The 19692-nt window shown below is 50.5% G+C and overlaps 1 protein-coding gene across 10 annotated transcripts in view; it reads left to right on the forward strand.

Moving 5' to 3' along the window:
- The window catches only part of ZC3H18 (zinc finger CCCH-type containing 18), a 50428-nt gene that overhangs the window by 3772 nt on the left and 26964 nt on the right, over positions 1-19692 (forward strand). For 6 of the 10 annotated variants that reach the window (XM_082437133.1, XM_082437139.1, XM_082437137.1 and 3 more), the window contains exons 2-4: positions 2626-3215; positions 11627-11711; positions 12423-12494. In XM_082437133.1, the coding sequence (XP_082293259.1) occupies positions 2640-3215; positions 11627-11711; positions 12423-12494 (733 nt within the window). In that variant the 5' untranslated portion in view covers positions 2626-2639. The remainder of the gene's footprint in view (positions 1-2625; positions 3216-11626; positions 11712-12422; positions 12495-19692) is intronic. The other 4 variants (XM_082437141.1, XM_082437134.1, XM_082437138.1 and 1 more) reach the window with 3 other exon arrangements.

Consider the following 19692-nt stretch of genomic DNA (forward strand, 5'->3'; position numbering starts at 1 on the left):
TGGAAGGTTGATGCGAGGAACTGGGTCGAGTGCCTGGCAGAGTGGTAGTCTCTCAGCAGGTGGGGGGACTTGATTTTATTGCACGCGTGGTCGTGCAGAGTTGATTCTCCAGCGTGTGTTGGATGGCTGCCTCCTGAGCACCCAGGAGGCTGACCGCAGTCTGGTGGGGAGAGGGCTGTGGGTGTTGGAAGCCGTCAGGCTGATCTCATCTAGGTGTCGCAACGACTTCTGCAGCGGATGCTGTTTCCCCGCATTTCAGATGAACAAACTGGGGTCTGGCAAGTTTACGTAATTTGCCCAAGACCCTGAAGCTGGGAAGCAGCAGCAGCGCTGGGATTCAGGTTCTGACTCAGAAGCCCACACTGTGTGCCCTGTTCCATGTGTCCCAGAAAGACATGGCCCACTTGCTTGAGTTCATATAGTCGAAGTTAGGCGTTCTTTCTCCCATTTCTTACCCTAGGATTTAAATCGAAGTTTGCCAGAATATAAAGAACAATTTGGTTGGACCTAATCATGACAATGAAACCTTTTGGCACCTGGGCCCCAAGAAGGGGCTGCTATCAAGTTACTAGTGAGGGAGCCTCTGTGCCATGAACAGGATAATAATATGTTGCAAAGCTAGAGTATCAGTTTTGTGGATTTTAAACTAGTTTAAGGGGACACTTAATTTTGATTACCAGTTGATTGATTTCAGAGGTGACTTGGTTCCCAAGGTTGCCATTAGACTTACGATGTGAGAATCAGAATTTGTCAGGTTTCCAGTAGGGATATGTCTGAGGCTCAGTGACCAGCTGCGCGTGACTGCCTGCCTACAGGGTCCCAGGTGCCAGCCTAAGCAGCTGGGGAATGAAAGTCCCTGCCCTTCTGTGGAGAGGTTTTGTTATATACAATGTAATAAAAACTGTACAAGGGTAGGCAGAGGACATCATACACAAAGGAAAGTCTCCTATGTTTTACTGCTGTCATTAGCTAAGGAGGGAGGCTGCCGGTTTGCCACCGTCCCCTGACTGGCTGCCCTAACGCCCCCACGCTGTCTGGAAGAGGTGCGGGTGCCGGGCCCTGTCCGCGGTAGGCTTCTTGCCTTGCTCGTTGCCCTGGGCTGCAGGGGTGATGTGTGTGGCGACAGGCTGTGCCCTGCACAGGGAAGCCAGGAAGCCACGGGGCAGCAAAATACTCCATTTTAGGGCTAACTTTTTAATAATTCTTTCCAGTAGTCCTACCTCTGGATAGTGTAGTTAGAAGACTGAAAAGTGAATCATTTTCAAAGCTGTCTATTTTTAAGTGACTTTGAATGGATTGGTTGGTTTGTAAATTTCTTTTACTGCTAACCATTTAGTTTATTTATAAAGTGATGAATTTTAAGTGACTTGTCCTCATGTTTGCTGAATTTTAATAATTTCCATTAACAGCAAAAACAAAACAAAACAAAACTGTTTTTAACTGCGGTTTCATATACCAACTCTTGGTATGTGCATCTTTAAACATAGGTTCTCCTTTTGAAGGTATAAAGTTAAAAGATACACTTTAAATTTTTAGTTATGTAAATGCATAAAGTAATTTTATATAGAGTATATAAATATACTTGTGCATTTCCAGATCTCACTGAGGTACCAAGTAGCATGACTGGGGCATACATTATTTTAAATAAAAAATTTTGAAGAATCAAGTGAACATTAAACCCTTCACTGTTCCTGCTATTTCACACCAGCTCAGTGGTTACTCGCTACCCGTTGCATGGTGGATGGTAAATGTTTGCTTGTAGGCTGTTTGGTGTTGATTTCATGCACACACCGTCTCAGCCCACCTTCTGCAACCTGCGTTTAGAACCAATGGAACAATGTCCTATCTTTGCACATTGGGGTGGGAAAACCAGAAAATAGTCACTTTATAATTAAATCTAGTGAGTAAAAATAGAAATGAAATCTTCTAAAATGACACTGTTGGTCTTTTTATATAAGAAACTACTTAAATATGTAAGATTTTCTGCCAGAGTTCTTTCCCATGACCTGCCTGTCCTGGAACAGTGGTTCTCGAGAATCACAGCGCACGAAGGCCTTCCGGGCGTCCCTTGGCTGCTCCAGTAGGGTCTGATGCGGCCATCACGACCGGACCTGGAGAGACATGTGCAGGAACGGGAGATGGCCCATGTCCTGGGGGCTCTCAAAGGCAGGCCGGCTTTCTGTTCCAGACCCTGCGGGGTGACTCCGGAAGAGGCCAGGCGCTGCCTTCAGTGTTGCCACCTCCTTCCGAATGCACGTTTTCCTGAATTTCACAAGTAATTACTTTACGAACCCAAAAAGCTGTCGCTTGCAATGCCCGTCTTCTTGCCCGCTGTCTGATAACCAGTCGGGGTGCCCTGTGTGGAGGTGGGCACGCCGGGTCTCTCGCTGCCCGGTGGCTCCAGATGTGAGGCTCCTGGCGCACAGCTCCACGCGCTCGGCCCGGCCCCGCGGAGGCCTGGGGTGCAGTGCCGGTGGTCTGCGGCCTGGGGTCTGGGGTGTGGAGGAGCCAGGCGGGGCGAGCCCTCCTGCAGGTCAGAGGCAAGCACGGGGCCCAGCAAACCAGCGCGAGATTGACCGGCCCTGGTGCTGGATGCTGTGAGTGTGTGTTCTCTTTGTTTTGCAGAACCGTGGGTACCGATGGATGTGGCCGAGAGCCCTGACCGGGACCCTCGCTCCCCGGAGGATGAGGAAGAGGAGCAGCAGGGGCTCTCGGACGATGACATCCTGAGGGAAAGTGGGTCTGAGCAGGACCTGGATGGAGCGGGGGGGAGGGCTTCTGACTTGGAGGCTGAGGAGAGCGCCGCCCCGGGACTGAGCCAGGAGGAAGAGGAGAGTCGCTCTGACGAGGAGGACCGGGACTCCGAGGCCCAGGAGCTGAGCGGGGGCCCGGCCAGCCCCCCGCGGGCCGAGGGGGGCCGGGGGGAGGGGGACCGCACCAACGACCTGAGGGACGAGGCCTCGTCGGTCACCAGGGACCTGGACGAGCACGAGTTAGACTACGACGAGGAGGTCCCCGAGGAGCCGGCCCCCGCCGCGCAGGAGGACGACACCGAGAAGGCCGGGCCCGAGGAGGACGAGGAGAGGGGAGAAGGGGCTCCCGGGGAGGACGGGAAGGCAGGCGTCCGCGGCGTGGAGGACAGGGAGCCCGTGGAGGCCGCCAAGGAGAAGAGGAAAGAGGACGACGACGGAGAGATCGACGACGGAGAGATCGACGTGAGTATGCCCAGCGGAGCCGGCAGCGCCCCCGGAGGAGGGGGACAGGAGGCGTGTGCTGGGAGCCGTCGCCGTGGTGATGAGGGAGCGCTGAAATCAGGGGACGTGGGCTAGAGTCAGAAGACTGTCTGCCAGTCGGTAGCTGGCAGAGGTCCCGTGGACCCTCACTCATCTGGTGCTGTTGGTTGGATTGCGGTAAAATTCTAGATTTTTTTTTTTTTTTTAACAAGCAGTAATTTTCTGCCTTTTTCTTTGCTGTCTTTAAGTAATATTTGAGTTAGTATTCAACTAGAACCATTGTGGATTTCAGTTCCTGTTAGGTTCTTTTTTTTTTTTTTTTAATATAAATTAACTTATTTATTTATCTTGGCTGCACTGGGTCTTCGTTGCTGCGCGTGGGCTTTCTCTAGTTGCGGCAAGCAGGGGCTACTCTTGTTGCGGTGCGTGGGCTTCTCATTGCCCTGGCTTCTCTTGTTGCGGAGCACGGGCTCTAGGCGTGCGGGCTCAGTAGTTGTGGCTCGCGGGCTCTAGAGCACAGGCTCAGTAGTTGTGGTGCACGGGCTTAGTTGCTCTGCGACATGTGGGATCTTCCCGGACCAGGGATCAAACCTGTGTCCCCTGCATTGGCAGGTGGATTCTTAACCACTGCGCCAACAGGGAGGTCCCGTTAGGTTCTTGAGACTGAAAAAACTTCCTTCCAGCTTTCTCTATTATTTTAGTCATTTTTATCTTTGCCCTTCGCTGCTGAGGGTCACAGCTAGGCCACGCTTCTCTGGGAGTGTCCCTAAAAAGACCCTCAGGACTGGATAAAATGAGGTTGTGTGTCAGAACGCTTTGGCTTCTGACCAAGGCATCACATTCTTATAACTTATTTAAATTAATCTGGCCTTCAGATTAAGGAGAAGGTACCCAGTAATGATCATCTTAGTTGTGCGCAGGTTGGGTTTTTATGACAGACGATTCTGTTGAAAGAATTTCCGTCACGATCTTTTAAGAAGTTGAGTCTTGGGGGAGAAGAGCCTGAAGTCCTGCTGAGAAATGCTTTTACTAAAAGGGGTTGAGAGAGGGACGGAGCAGATTGACAAGATCTGGGGCCTTTAATATCCCAGCAAGGAGATACTGCTCCCCGGAGAGTCCCCGTGGGGAGAGGTGTGAGGAGCACCTCAGAAGCGCTCTGGGTTGCCGAGAGAGGAGGGGCTGGTTAAGTACGTAACCCCGACTCGCCGGAAGTGCCAGGCTCCTGCGGCAGCCGGTGCGGACGCTGCGTCGCGGTGGCCGTGGCTGTGGCCTGGTTTTCAAAGACCGTGCTTTTCAAGCTTTGGTTCACGAGAGCAGAACTTTGTGGGGCGTTACAAGATTGCATATGTAGTTACAAGCTTAGAATTTTAGATCTTTTATCTTCTCACAACTAAGTGTAGGAGATGCTCTCCTAAATTAACAGCCGTTACTTATTAATACTGTACTCATTTAAAAGGGTATTGTCGGGACATTATCTATGAACACTCTTAGGTTTCGCCAGCTATGCTTCCCTTCCCATCTGGAAAGTTCACCTTGACCACAGGGTTACCAGAGGAAAAGGAAATGCCATGAGACTCCAGTTAATCAGTTTGGACGACATTTTGGGCAGAAGATGAAATCATTGGTTGAGGTTGCCTTGAGTTTGGTTTTTCAGTTTACAAAGAGAAAAGCCACGTCTGCATCCTGCCACCAAGGATTGAGGGGCTCCTGATGACTGGGGTGCTGTGGCCGGCGGTTCTGGGCAGTCTGTTTCCCACTGAGAAAGGACCAGTTGCAAGCTCTTCTTGCTTCAACGGTTGAATAAGCTGTACGGGAAAATTCATCTACTTTCCTGCCTTTCCATGATCATATGTGGACAGGTGTCTCCCTGCAGGTCCCGGGGGGCCTTGCCGTCATCGCACTCCCGGGCTTTCCTGCCACGCTTAGATGTGGTGGCGTGGGACATGGGTTGAACTGAGCTGGCCCGGGAAAGCACCCATCATCTGGAGGTTTGCTGGTTTCCCCCAGAAACAGCAGGTGAAATAGAAATCCAGTTTGACTTTCTTGCCCACTTGATCCTAAATGGTTGTTTGGTTTGGCTTGTGCCTGCCTGGCACCTCTCGCAAGGGCCTCACAGCCCTACTGGACCCGCAGGCTGCTGGGACCAGAGCACAGCTTCATTCAGCCACGGGGCGGCACTGCCCTTCCCACACACAGCCCCACGGACCCTGCAGTGTGTCAGGCTCATTGTAACACGCTGGGGGTGTAACTGGGAAGGGCAGAGCCCATCACCCCTCAGGGATAGGCAGGCCTAAACGGGAGTGGGCGCTATGAATGGAGACTTGGGCCCTCATGGGAGCACACCTGCCTTCCAGGAGCCCCTTGGTTCATTTGCCCTTGCCTGTGCCCGCCTGCGTTCCAGGCTTCTCCCCATCCTTTAACCATTGGCTTCCATGTCACCTCCTTTCTGCAGGCTCTGCCTCCTGCCCCTGACTCTGTTACCTCTGGCTCAGTGCCTTTGCTGGGCTTCCACAGTCTGAATTGATTGGGTCATTAGTGTGTTTGTTTCTGTTGCTCTTCCGTGCCCACACCTCCAAGAACACAGGTTCCCTAAGTCTGGGACCTGCATGGCTTTCCCCCTCTATTCCCAGGACCTGGCACTTTGGAGGCAGCCGGTAACTGCCCTCTAAGCAGATGGGCGAACTCCAGCTGCTTTGGGGCGTGTTGAAGTTGAGTGCCGTTGAGATGGGGGTGGCAGTGGGTGGAAGGTCTACACTGGAGAGCCGTTCGCATAAAGAGGCAGTTCAGGCACTGCGTGTGGGTGACCAGCACCAGCACTAGCCGCTGTTGGAAGAACCCAGTGTAGATACACATTAGCTCGTATTGAAAAACTACTGCTGGTTCGCTTCTCCTGCTCTCTCCATCCCAGTTCCCGTCCGTCCATCCTTGTCAGAATCTCGGCTAGAGAGTTTGCCCCACGGTCCCGTAAGCACACACTCCTGTATCTTTCTCTCCCAAGATGGAAAGGGAGCCAGAGGTGTGCACTTAGGTCCATGAGCAGCCTGCTTCTGACAGGCCTTTGGCCTGGTCCCCTTTAGTTTAAATCCCTGCCAAGTAGCCTCTGGTCCAAGTGGAAAGCATCCGTCCCAGGGGGCCTTTTCCCCATTGCTTTCAAGCACGTTTTTTGGTATCAGAAGTGGACCACCTGGATGTTTTATGCAGAAGAAAAGGGCCGTTTGGCTCACACCTCACAAGTGTGCGTTCACTGAGGCCCCTGAGCTTGTCCACGTCTGGCAGGGGTCTTGCAGCCCCGCTGACTCTTCAAAGAGGCTCACCGTTCCCAGGGCCCCTCGTGCACTTCGCTGCCTGTCTCCCCTCAGCATCCAGGCCTGGAATTGCTGGGAACGGCCAGCTGAGTGGAAGCGTCTAAGAGGCCCTGTGGTTTATCCTCCTGTTAACTGAGAAGCACTTTTCTCTCCTGTCGGGGTACACTGTCCCTCTTTTTTCCCTTGTAGATTTTGGGTCACTGGGACAGGTGAATTGATTTGGGGGGGAGTCACCCCCACCCTCCGCAGCTTTTCTGCTCTCTTAGTGGTTTCCTTGATAGTGGCATCAATTTGTACAATAAACCTTTGACATTCTTTTGTCTGAACCACATAGTTTATAACTCAGGCCTTGAATTACTTTTATATGTTTTGGTGTGCTACCTTCAGATACAAATGCCTTTCTGGAAGTGCCACTCCCTGCTGCGGTGGGGATGGGATTTTGCAAACAGGATTGTGGACCAACTATTTATAGCACCCGGCTTATTTGTGGACGGGGGCCGAGGGTCCCCGACAACCGACAGCTGAAGCGCGGGTGAGTTCGACTTCGTCAGCGGTCTCACCTGTGCACGAAGCCACACTTAGGACAGGCAGACGGAGCAAGCGGCCGTGTGAGGCCTGCCTGGCTCACTCTTGCACCCCTGCTGAGTTCCGCACACAGACCCCCTTCCTTCGTGGCTCTGTGATTCACCTTAACAGACTCGAGGCCTTCCATCTTTGGTCCATCCTTTGTCTCCTCCGCTTATGGACTTGGTTCTCTTTTTATATCTCGCTTGTCATCTGGTTGACAGAACTTCAGCCACCTGGAGTGTGCCACCCCCTTGGGAAAGCGTGGCGTAGTTTGTTCCCTTCCTCCTTTCGTCAGTGACTGTCTCACTGATAGGGTGCGCGCTCAGAGACAGGGCGGGGGGGCGCGCCCCGAGTGGATGGGCCACATGACTCCTTGGGCAGAAGTGGTAGCTCTGGGCCCAGCCACAGACAGATACACTTGGAGGCGTTTTCTTTGCAGGCGGTCTTTTGTCTTTTCTCCTGTTCACATTTACCTCCTCCTTTTGCATCTGGACACACAGTATCTTCTGCCAAAGGGCTTCCAGGCAGGTGAGGCCTCGGGCTTAGGGATCTGGGGACATCCACAGCACTGTCCCCTGGTGGGAGCCGGGGAAGCAACCGTGGTGGCCTGGCCGCAAGGGACTAAGTAAGGCCTGCCGCCCCCCTCGGGGCAGTTGGGGGGCCCGGGCCACTGTCCCTGCTCAGCTGAGCAGCCCAGAGTTCTGGGGTGGGAAAGCTCTCCTTCTGCCAGTGGCTGACCTGGCCAGAGCCCGTGGAGGCCGTTTGTGGTTCTGTGTTTACCCCCTGTGGGCTGGTCCCGGGTCCCCTCACAGGAGGATGACTGTCCGTCCCGGGCGCCGCTCCACCCACCCGATCACCTTTCTGAGGCCAGAACATCACCTCTGGCCCCAAAGGGTGTGAATGCGGGATTATAGACCCGAATTGCTACCCCACTTCACAGGTGCAGGATCGAGGGTTCAGGGAGCCCCTGGTTGGCCCGGTGGGTGCCTGGGCCTCTGCTCCAGGGCACGTGCCGCGTCTTGCTTCCTTATCTGCCGAGACTGCGGAGCTGATGGCTGGGAAATGACTTCTTTTTGTTATTTGAGGACATATACAGGCTTTGTGGTTTTGTTTTCGGTTTTTTTTTTTTTTTAAAAACTTTGGGTTTATTTATTTATTTATTTATTTATTTATTTATTTATTTATTTATTTATTTATTTATTGCTGTGTTGGGTCTTCGTTTCTGTGCGAGGGCTTCCTCTAGTTGCGGCAAGTGGGGGCCGCTCTTCATCGCGGTGCGTGGGCCTCTCATTATCGCGGCCTCTCTTGTTGCCGAGCACAGGCTCCAGACGCACAGGCTCAGTAGCTGTGGCTCACGGGCCTAGTTGCTCTGCGGCATGTGGCATCTTCCCAGACCAGGGCTCGAACCCATGTCCCCTGCATTGGCAGGGAGACTCTCAACCACTGTGCCACCAGGGAAGCCCTTGTTTTCGTTTTAAGGAAAATAAAAACCTGCACAAAGGAGAAAGTGGAAGTCACCCATGCTCCGCTCACTCACGTTTTTTGTTTTTTGTTTTATAAATTTTATTTATTTATGTATATATGTATGTATGTATTGGCTGCGTCGGGTCTTCCTTGCTGCGCACGGGCTTTCTCTAGTTGTGGTGAGCGGGGGCTACTCTTTGTTGTGGTGCGCAGGCTTCTCATTGCGGTGGCTTCTTTTGTTGCGGAGCACGCGCTCTAGGTGCACAGGCTTCAGTAGTTGTGGCGCGTGGGCTCAGTAGTTGTGGCTCGCGGGCTCTAGAGCGCAGGCTCAGTAGTTGCGGCACACGGGCTTAGTTGCTCCGCGGCATGTGGGATCTTCCCGGACTAGGGCTCGAACCCGTGTCTCCTGCATTGGCAGGCGGATTCTTAACCACTGTGCCGTCAGGGAAGCCCTCACTCACGTTTTGACGTGTTGCCTCTGAGGGGGTTTTTCTATCACGATGATACTCGCGCCCCGGGTGGGAGCCCTGGGTGCTCAGAAGGTCGGGCGGGGAGAGCACTGCTGGGGCGGAGGGCCGTGTCCATGGTCATGGTGGCAGGTGTGATCCAGGCTGCCCTGTGCCCCATGCCCTGTGCACACTCACCCCAAGGACACGCTGCCGTGGTTCTCCTAGATTTGTAAACTGTGGAGGGCCTGGCACTCACCCCCTGAGTTAGTTGTTGGTGCCGTTTTAGCTGTTTATAGACCCACCAGTTTGCTTCTTGCTGGACCTCTGCTCTCTGCTGGCTCCGGGATCAGGGGCTGCCCGTCAGAATTCCCACCTGACAGTTCCAGCCCTGACCTGACAGGACGGCTGTCCAGCAGCTGAGCGCTGGGAGTCTGGCTTCAGAGACCTCCTTCTTGAGTCGTATTTGCGTGAAACTCTTTATAAGATTTAAGAACTCCTTTGGTTTGTCCAGCACTTGAAAGGCCATTGTACTAAATGAACGGTTAGTTGACATTTGAGGGTATTCGACTGCTGAGTGATTTGTGGATGTTTTCGTCTGCCTGGCGTCTGAGCAGCCGCAGAGCGCCCCCTGGTGGCTCGTGGCTCAGGTGGCTGCTCCCCGCCTGAGCTAGGGAGCTGGCTTCTCGCTGCTCTTGTGACTATTGAGAGTAACATCTTTGCAGGAACACCTCTTTAACCCCATCTCGTGCACTGACTGAATCTTGATTTCTGAAAAGCAGTCACTCTGTACTCATCATTTCAACTCCTGTGCATTGACTTCCAAACGAAGCAGAGGATTTGAATGAGTTCTGACCTCTCAAAAGAGTTTTGTTTTTCTAATGAGAACAAACAGAATCTGCTCTCAACTTAGACGTGAGCTCCTGTGTAATAGATAATAGCACATTGAGGTTATGCCGGGAGGGAAGTAGTGAAAGGAAAACACGGCTGGGAGACCAGAAGGGCGGGGTCTTCTGTCATATAGCATAAAATCAGCACATTTTCCTCAAACTGAAATCATGTGGGGGGTCGGGAAAATGGGGAGATGTTGTTCACAGGGTACAAATTTTCAGTTATAAGATGAATAAATTCTCGGGACCTTTAAAAAAAAACCTTGAATAACTTATTTAATCTTTCTCTCTCAAAGAAATTCTGCTGACTCTCTCTTTTAAGGGATATAACTCTGAGGCATCTGTTGTTTTCTGTTATAAAATGCCTTTTAATAACTTGGTATTTTTAAGGTAAAAATTATACAACTATTTAAGCTTTAAAATAAGTCATCATAAATCTAGGGTTTGCCGTCAGTATTTCTTCATTCGGTAAATATCAGTACTTGCTGTTTACTCTGAGCCTGACGCTGTGCTTGGAGCGGTGACCCGTGGTGTGCAGAAGGCAGGGGCCGGCTGGGCAGCCACGACGGCTGGGACCCGTGCTCCAGGGGCAGGGGGCTGTGGGACCGGCTGTGAAGGGAGATGGGGGGCCCTGAGGAAGGGGACTCGAGCTGCGGTCTGGACATGAGATGAGTTCCACGCCGGGGAAGAGAGGCGAGAGTGTGGTCAGGCCAGACCTGCAAAGGTCACGGCACAGCGGGGAGCACGTGGAAGGGTTCAGGAGTGCGGACGCCCTTCAGGACGCAGTCCCCTGGCCAGGTGGGACTGGGCAGTAGTTTGGACGAGGGTGGTGCTGCGGGAGACGGGGAGACAAAGGTCCAGGTGACTCCCACACCGCTGCCCTGCTTGTGATCCCTTGCTTGGACCACATGAGCGCGCTCTGGAATGGGCTGGGAACCGGGGGGCCGGGGTGGGGGGCCGTGAGGAGCTCCATCTTGGACTTACCTACTTAGCTATGCTAGCAGGGCGCTAGATACCTGCCCAAGCTGGGGGCGGTCCCGGAGCGGGGTCTCAGGGGCACAGGCGGGGACTGAGGAGGGTGCAGAGCAGTGGTCCAAGTCAGGGCTGCTCTTTGGAGTCCCTGGGGGAGAGACCCCCCCCTCCCCGGGCTGTGGTCTTTAAACCCTCCTGCGTTATTCTAAAGCCAAGGTTAGGACCTCTGCACCAAGAAGCAGAAGAGAAGGGCCCAGGTCTAAGCGAAAGGTGGATACGCTTGCTGTCCTGAGTCGCCTAAATTCCCTCCTCCTTGCCCCCAGACTTTTCAATTAGAGAAAGTGTCTAATTTAAAGGACATAAAATATTTTGTCCTGTGAATTTTGTTTAAATGTAAAAAATGTTAAACACCTGAAGTGTAGCCATTTCCTGCCCAGAATTGCTAATTAAGAGAAACGTGATGACACCCTGCTTTTTATCATGCATCACGTACTTCACAGAACGTTGTTGGTCTTGTGTGATGCTGCACTTTTGTGGGTGAGCTTTGAGAGATCCCCATTGTGTGGATGAGGAGTCTAAGGTTTGGAAAATGTACGTGAACTTGGCCACATGAGTGGCCAAGACCTGAGTGTTGTGACAATACCCTTTCTGGTTTAGTGAAGGCCGTGCATGGTGGTAGATGCCCCTCCTGCCTCTTCAGCCCTCATGAAGACAAGTCTCTCTTCAAGTCACGTTGTCCTCTGTTTCAGGATGATGACCTGGAGGAGGGTGAAGTGAAGGACCCCAGTGACAGGAAGGTGAGGCCTCGTCCCACCTGCCGATTCTTCATGAAAGGTAATTGTCTGAGTGAGGGGCCTTTGCGCGGCCCGTTTGTGTGGCCTCGGCTTTTCCTGGGACTGCAGTGGTGGTTCAGCCCTGGGCCTGTGCAGGGCAGTTCTCAGGGCCGGCAGCGATGGTCTGTGGTGGCAGCGGCAGTGCATCGATGTCAGCTGTGGGCCTTTCGTGGTCGCTCTAATGCCTCTCTCGGAGGGGAGCCAGCCTGCTCGTTTCACCCTGGGATGCCAGGCCCACCTGCCTAGCACAGACCTGTATCTTCACTGTAGACAATGCTAACTCTTTTTCTAAGTGGTCCTTCTTATAAGGCCAAATGCCCCGGCCACCAATTGTGACATTTTCCCACCCCTGTGAGGGGAGTTGCTGCTTTCTGCAAGATGTCTCAGAGGCATATCTTTCATTTGGAATGGACTTCTAAATAGAGAGGGTCGGCCTCTGAAGGCGGCAAGTCCCCTCCCTCCTGAAAAGTGGACAGAGTGAGTCAAGTAGCTGTGACAGTGGCAGTGTGACAAGGCTGGTGAGCAGTGGGCACTCAAGCCCGGGGAGACGTGTCACGGCACCGTCTGGTGTGCGTCTGTGATTGAACGTTTCCCTTGCACGGCAGGAAGGTGTTCTTCTCCTGCCCTGCTCTGACCCTAGATGCCTCGCACAGTGACCCAGCCCACCCATGCGGCCTAACGTTCACAAGAGCTTCCTGTACTTCTTTTCCAGATGTTGTGACACCACTGTCCACTCCTCCTTCACCAATACCAAATTCCATACCATTCAGAGGCCAGGTTAAAGGTACAAAATATACGATATTCATCTCTTCAGTACCTCACAGTCCCCCTGCTCCGGAGGCCAGACTCCTTTCTCCTGGATCCAGAATGCTGCTGTGACGCCAGGGGAAGGGGAGGCCCTGAGGGCAGAGAGCGGCCATGACAAGGCTCACGGGAGCTGCGTGCTGCCTGCACGGGGGGCGGGGGCACGGGGGGCATGGGGGCGGTGGAGCCCCGTCCTACGAGTGGCCTCGAACAAGCCCGTCCCTTGTCCCGAGGTGACCCAGGGATGAGGGTGCACAGGAACGCTCGGGACCCCGGTCAGCGCGTGCCGGGGGCGTGTCCTCTCGGCCGTGCTGATTCTGCGCTGCTGGTTGCTGCCGAGTGGGGGAGTCCGGCTCGTCTGAGTTAGACGGCCGCGCGATGGCTCCGTGTGTGGCCGTGTGCGCTGTGCCCGTGGGACGGGAGCGTAGCCGCCCTCGGGATGCAGATACGTGTGCAGTACCTTGTAGAAAGTAAATTGTTACAGGTCTTCAACGGCTTTGGTATTTGAAGTGTCATTATTTCAGAAAATTTAAACTTAAGCCGAAGACTTCTTTTTCATAATGACGTCAGCCCATCTCTGGAATTTCTGGAATAAAATGATGGAGACAAACACGTATGCATACACATACATGTACTGCAGTCATTTCCAGTTAGCGCTGGCCACACACCGTGTGCTTCAGAAATGTGGCCATCGGCCAGGAGCAGCCGGAGGCCCCCGTGGCAGCGAGGGCAGGAGGCAGCGGCATCCACTGTGGAGGCCACGGAGGCTCTGGTCCAGGTGCTTGGGGCCCCACTGCGGAAGCACTTTCCAGCATTTAGCCCCAGGAGCACACACACCGTGAAGCGGAGTTGGTGGCGGCACTGCGGGTCGGCATCATCGGGAGGCGCCTGGCCAGACGAGGACAGGGTGCCCTCTCCAGGGACGTATGGGGGGGGTCACATCACAGGAGGAGGGGAGGTGCCTCCAGGTCACACTGAGCGCCCAGTTGGGGTTTCGGGGAGTGAGACCAGTGGGTCAGGCATTTCGCAGTGGAAAAATCTGAAGCTAGTGGTAAGTGGCCTTTTTTGCAGTTTAGTTGGGCCTGTTCAGTAACTTGTTTCAGGAATGTATTTTTTTAATATTTAGTCACCTTTCCCCCATACTGTTTGTTTATTCTACAGAATAATGCGAGTACAGAGTACAGAAGGAGATGGGTGTTCTGGAACATATCCTGCTTTTTCTTAGTTATGAGAAAGGTTTTGGATGTAAATGTTTTTGCTTACCTGCGGTTTGTAAGATTGGTGTTGAATTGAGATGAATGCGTTTCAGTTCTCTCCGGTAGCAGGAGAGTCACTTTAAAAATACAATGAAGTTTTTCGTGTTTGGAGAGGATGTGGGGAAGTGGAACCTCATACCCAGCCGGTGGGAACGTGAGCCGGTGTGGCTGCCCTGGGCGCGGCCTGCTGAGTGTGGCGGACGGAGCTGCTCTCTGAGCCGGCCACACCCCTCCTGGGTGTCTGTCCAAGAGAAATGAAGGCGTGAGCCACGCAGAGACTCGTGCTAGCAGCATAGACACAACAGCTGCGTGACTGTGTGGAAACAACCCCAGTGTCCATCAGCTCATGGACGGATAAACAAAACGTGGTCCATCCTGATACTACAACGCAGTTGAACCTTGAGGACACTGCCAAGTAAAAGAAACCAGTCACGCGAGGCCCCATATTGTACAGCTCCACTTACAGGAACTGTCCAGAGTGGGCAGCTCCATAGAGACTGAAAGTGGGTTAGTCATTGTCTAGGCCAGAGAGGGATGGGTAGTCATTGGGTGCAGGGTTTCCTTTAGGGGGATGGAATGTTCTAGAATTAGGTAGTGGCAGTGGTTGCACAGCTTTGTGGATGTACTAAAACCCACTGAATTGTGCACTTTAAATGGGGGTATTTTATGGTATGTAAATTATATCTTTGAAAATGCTTTTTAAAAAATGTTTGTTAGCTATATTTCTGTTGTTATTGTGATCTGCAGGTTTATTGTTAAATTGCCCAAATGGACACATTGATATTTGTGACCATTGACAACAAAATGTACTTAGGAATACAAATTGAAACATTTTAAAACACCAGTGCTTTGTTTATGGTGTATTTTTACCTGTCTTATATTTAGGTTGAGTCATCAAGACTTGAAGTTCTATCCACAAAGGCATAAATAGCATTTTCTTTAAACTGTGTTCTGCTTTGGGTCTCTGATTACCTAGCTGTCAGTAGCACCCAGCCCGTTCTGTGGGCCAGGCCTCCTGTGTCCTCTCCTTCCTGCTCTCTTTTTCTCTCCCTCCCTCTTGCTTTCCCTTTTTTAAATTGTGGTGAAATACACAATATAAAATTTACCATCTTAGCCGTTTTTAAGTGTACGTTTCATTGGCATTCAGTACATTCACATTGTGGCCATCACCACCATCCATCTTCAGAACTCCTTTCATCATGTAAAACTGAAACTGTCTCCATTAAACACTAGCTCCCCAGCCCTTGGCATCTGCCCTCCTCCTTTCTGTCTCTGTGAATTTGACTACGCCATGTGCCTGATAGAAGTACAGTCTTACAGGATTTGTCCATTTGTGACTGGCTGGTTTCACTCAGCACGGCGTCCTCAAGGTTAATCGGGCTGTAGCAGGTGCCAGGATTTACTTCCTTTTCAAGATTGAGTAATACTCCACTGTGTGGATGAACCACATTTTGCTTACCCATCATCCGTCAGTGGACACTTGGGTTACTTCCATTTTTTAGCTATTACGAATACTGCTGCTGTGAGCATGGGTGTGCAAACATCTCTCTGACACCCTGCTTTCAAATCTTTTGAGTGTACGCTCGGAAGTGGGATGGCTGGGTCAGGTGGTGGTTGTGTTTTTAACATTTTGAAGAACCACCCTGCTGTTGTCCACAATGGCTGCATCGCTTTGCATCCCGCCACTGAGCACAGTGTTCAGGTTCTTCTCGCCAACGCTTGTTTTCTGATTTTGTGATAGTATCATCGTGGGTGTGAGGTAGGGTTCTGATTTCCGTTTCACCATGATTAGTGATGTGGAGCATCTTTTCATGTGCTTTTTGGTCATTTGTGTATCTTCTTTTGAGAAATGTTTACTGCCCTTATTTTGTTGTTGTTTATTTTTGGCTGCGTTGGGTCTTCGTTGCTGGGCGCGGGCTTTCTCTAGTTGCGGCGAGCGGGGGCTACTCTTCGTTGTGGTGCACAGCCTTCTCACTGCGGTGGCTTCTCTTGTTGCGGGGCACGGGCTCTAGGCGCGCGGGCTTCAATAGTCGTGGCACGCGGGCTCAGTAGTTGTGACTCGCGGGCTCCACAGCGCAGACTCAGTAGTTGTAGCGCATGGGCTTAGTTACCCCGCGGGATGTGGGATCTTCCCAGACCAGGGCTCGAACCCGTGTCCCCTGCATTGGCAGGTGGATTCTTAACCACTGCAGCACCAGGGAAGTCCCTACTGCCCATTTTTTAATCCCTGCATCCTCTTGTGTTTAAAGCAGCAGGTCTCAAGGTGTGTTCTTGAGACCCAGGGGCGCCCTGAGGTCAGTGCTCTAATGACAGTAACACTGCGCCAGTCGGCAGGTGTCGCCCACTGTATGTGCACCGAGAAATGACATCCGGGATAGAGCAGGAAGATGCATAGTTAAACTTTATTTTTGGGTCTAGGTCTTTTTTTTTTTTTTAATAACTTTGTCGAAGTATAATTTAAATGGCATAAAATTCGCCTGTTTTAAATGTCCAATGATTTTTATTAGTTTACCAAGTTGTGCACCCAGCACCACAGTCCAGATGTAGAATATTTCCATCACCCCACCACAGCCCCTCAGTGTGTCTTTTCGCTCTTCCGTCTGACGAAATTACAAGTGCTCACGGAGCTCGTGTGCTGACACTGAGGCATGAGGGGCGCCTCCAGGGAGGGCATGCCAGGTGTGGCTGTGAGCCCAGACGGCCACGTCTCCTCCAGGACACCCAGGAGACCAAGACAGTGACTGTGCTAATGATAAGGTTCAGGCTCTCAAGTGAAAATCAGAATTTTGGAGAACTTGCCAGATTCGCAGGGTTTGATGACTTTTCCAGATGACCGTCATGTGGTGTCACAAAAGCATACCTGGGTAGAAAGCCATTCACAGTGCAAGGTGGACTGGTGGACCTCCGCCCAGGAGTCGGGGAGGTTCAGTGACAGGACTGCAGCTCGCTGTATCGGAGCCTCAGAGGACGCGCAGAGTCTGGAGAGGCTGTCATGGGTGTCCCCAGGCCGGCCGCACCTCCTTCTCTGAAGCCACCCAGCACAGCAGATGGGATGCAGGGCACAGATGTCTGTGAGAACCCAGCTGTCGTCATTCTAATGTCAAATTAAAGAGATTTGCAAAAAGGAAAATAATGCTGCTACTATCGCTAAGTATTCTTAAAACGTTTTCATAAAACTTTTATGTTAACAACTATTGCTAACATAAAATTACATACGTTATACTTTATGTCTTTAAATTTTCTGTTTTAATTTCCAATATAAATATATCAATTAATATAATCAATTATTGTATATCAATAAATATAATCATCACAAAGGCTCTTTGGGGGTCCTGAGACCAAAAAGTTACAGGAACCACTGGCCTATGTTGTTCACAGAGAAGCAGCGCAGAAATTATTTTAATTCTTTCAGCTACCATAATGACTGTATTCCTTAAGAAGTTAAAATATCTCAGAATACTGCTCAATATGACCGTAGTTGTCTGTCACAGTTCTCTGTGAAATAGGAAAGTACTTGAGTTTTTTGTGTTCTTTCATTAAAAGTTTGTATGCGACAGTTCATGGGATTTTATGCGTGTTAGAATAAGCGTTTGTAGATCTTGGGTTGGTCTTTAATATTTAATTATTAGATTTTTATATATTCTGCCTTCCTTTTAGGAAGTAATTTTTAAAAACCATGAAGCACTTTAAACTTCTTTATTTTACTTTGACAATCCCTATATTTGTTACTTATTCTGAGTTGTTTAGACTAACAGGAAATGGGACCAAGGAATATTTAAGTAAGACCACTATGTCTTATTTAGAAATAAAGTCTTTGTTTAAAATTCTAGTGTGAAGCAAGCATTTTGTATGGAAAGTAGAGAGAGATTGTAAAATTATCTCCGCTGTTGCAGTGGGACGCATTGCAAATGCGGTGACACGCGGCTTATAAATGCCATCTGGAGGTACCATGCTGACGCCAGTCAGACCAGCAGTCAGAATTTTAAGGTCTGTAGTGTTTCTGGACCCATCGGCAGCCACACTCACACATGTGCCCGCAGAAACAGGCACTTTCAGCTCCCCTCACACCATGAGTGAGATGGGCTCCTTGGGCTGCTGTGTGTGGTGTGTTTTCCTTTCCTGTTGTCTCTGTGTTCAGGTCCTCGGTTTCTGCTGAGACTCAGGTAGGCTTTCTCTGTGTATGTGTCTGTTTCACTGGTAGAGTTCGGGTTTGTTACTTTTGAGCTTGCAGGTTCCTTTTTTGTAGGTATATTTATTGTGTAGTGAAGAAAAGCAGGGCTCAACACAGAGTGTATCATACAACCAGGAAAAAAATGGGGATGGATATACTGATTGACTGATCGATCGATCCCCCACAAATGGGTCACTGCCTTTGGTGCAGGGCCCTGGAGATGGGGAAACAGCACTGAGTACCTTTCTGAGTACTTGGATACCTTGTTGACCTGCATTCCCGTGCCTCACCACGCCCTGCACCACACTGCCACGCTGCATCCTTTTTTTGTTGTTTGGTTTTTCAGCCGTGCCAAGAGGCTTGCAGGATCTTAGTTCCCGGACCAGGGATTGAACCCGAGCCCCGGCAGTGAGAGCGCCGCGTCCTTAACCACTGGACCGCCAGGGAGCTCCCAGATCCTTTCCCTCGTTCCCTTTGGGCTCATATCCCTGTGCACGCAGCGTCCTTACACAGTAGTAAGCCTGTTAGTCATCCAGGCACAATCGCAATCCACGTAAATTTTGTGTTCGTGAAGTTTCATTTAGAAGCAGAAGACTATACAATTTTTAAACCAGTAGATCTATTTTTGCTTCCATTTCCTGGAGAATTTTTTTTCCGAACAAATTGCTTTTTTAAATTATGAAAGTAATATGTGCTGACAGAGTCAAAACAATAACAGTTTGGGGTGTATCCTTCCAGACTTTTTTCTACACAATTAAACATTCACTTTCCAAAAGGCTGGTGGGATTACACTATTCTTGCTGCTCTTCCTGCCTGCAGGTGTGGGACATCTGTCCTTGCCCGTGTGTAGACTGCCCACACTTCCTCCTGGAGTAGTCTCCTCCTTCTCTTTGGAGGCCAGGCACATGCAGTGTGGACCTTAGCCCTCTGGGAGCGGGGACCCGGGGCGGGCGGCTCGGGGGCGATGCCCCTGCCCTTGCCTCTCACCCTCCTCTCAGCTCTGCTCACCGCCTGCTCCTCCGCCCTCCCCTGCCAACATGAGGGACGAAAGAGCTTTTTTGTCAGTGCGCTCAGGGGTGATGTTTTTGTTTTGTTTTGTTTTGAAAATTTTTTAAATACAAAAAGAACAGAGAATCACAAATACTCATTTATCTGCTACCCACATATTTATTTTAGATTTTAAAAAATTATAGAAATGCTGTGGTTTATATTGTTAATACTGTTCTGTGCTTGCAGTTTTCTACAGTGAGCTTTTGTGACTTTTTAACCCCATAAGCAGTGTGGACTCTGACACGAGTTTATAGGAGTCACGCACTGGAGAAGCGTGTGATGTTCTGGACTGCTTGATTTAGAGATATGACCGCAGAGTCTGGTTTCTTTGAAACTCTCTGAGTCTCTGGGATTTTGAAGCCCCTGTAGTGTATATGTCCCAGCCTCTGACTTATATGTGATCTCTCAGACACTTCTGGAAATTAAAAAGTTAATTGGTTATTTTTGCATTCTCAGAGAAGCAATTTTTTTAAGCATACTTTATTTCATATTTAATTTGGAGCATTATTAAGTTGATTTTAAATACAAGTTTAAATATTCATAATGTTTAAAAGGTAAAATTTAGTGTTTCTTTAAATACCAAATGATTATTTCTCTACAATTTACATGATACAAGAAAAAGCGTATTTTGTTGACAGAAACATTCAAATGGAATATCATGTTTAGAAGTGAATATACATTAAAAGATGGCTTACAATTTA

This window comes from Balaenoptera physalus, assembly GCF_965194825.1.
Source record: "Balaenoptera physalus genome assembly, chromosome: 19".
NCBI lineage: Eukaryota > Metazoa > Chordata > Mammalia > Artiodactyla > Balaenopteridae > Balaenoptera > Balaenoptera physalus.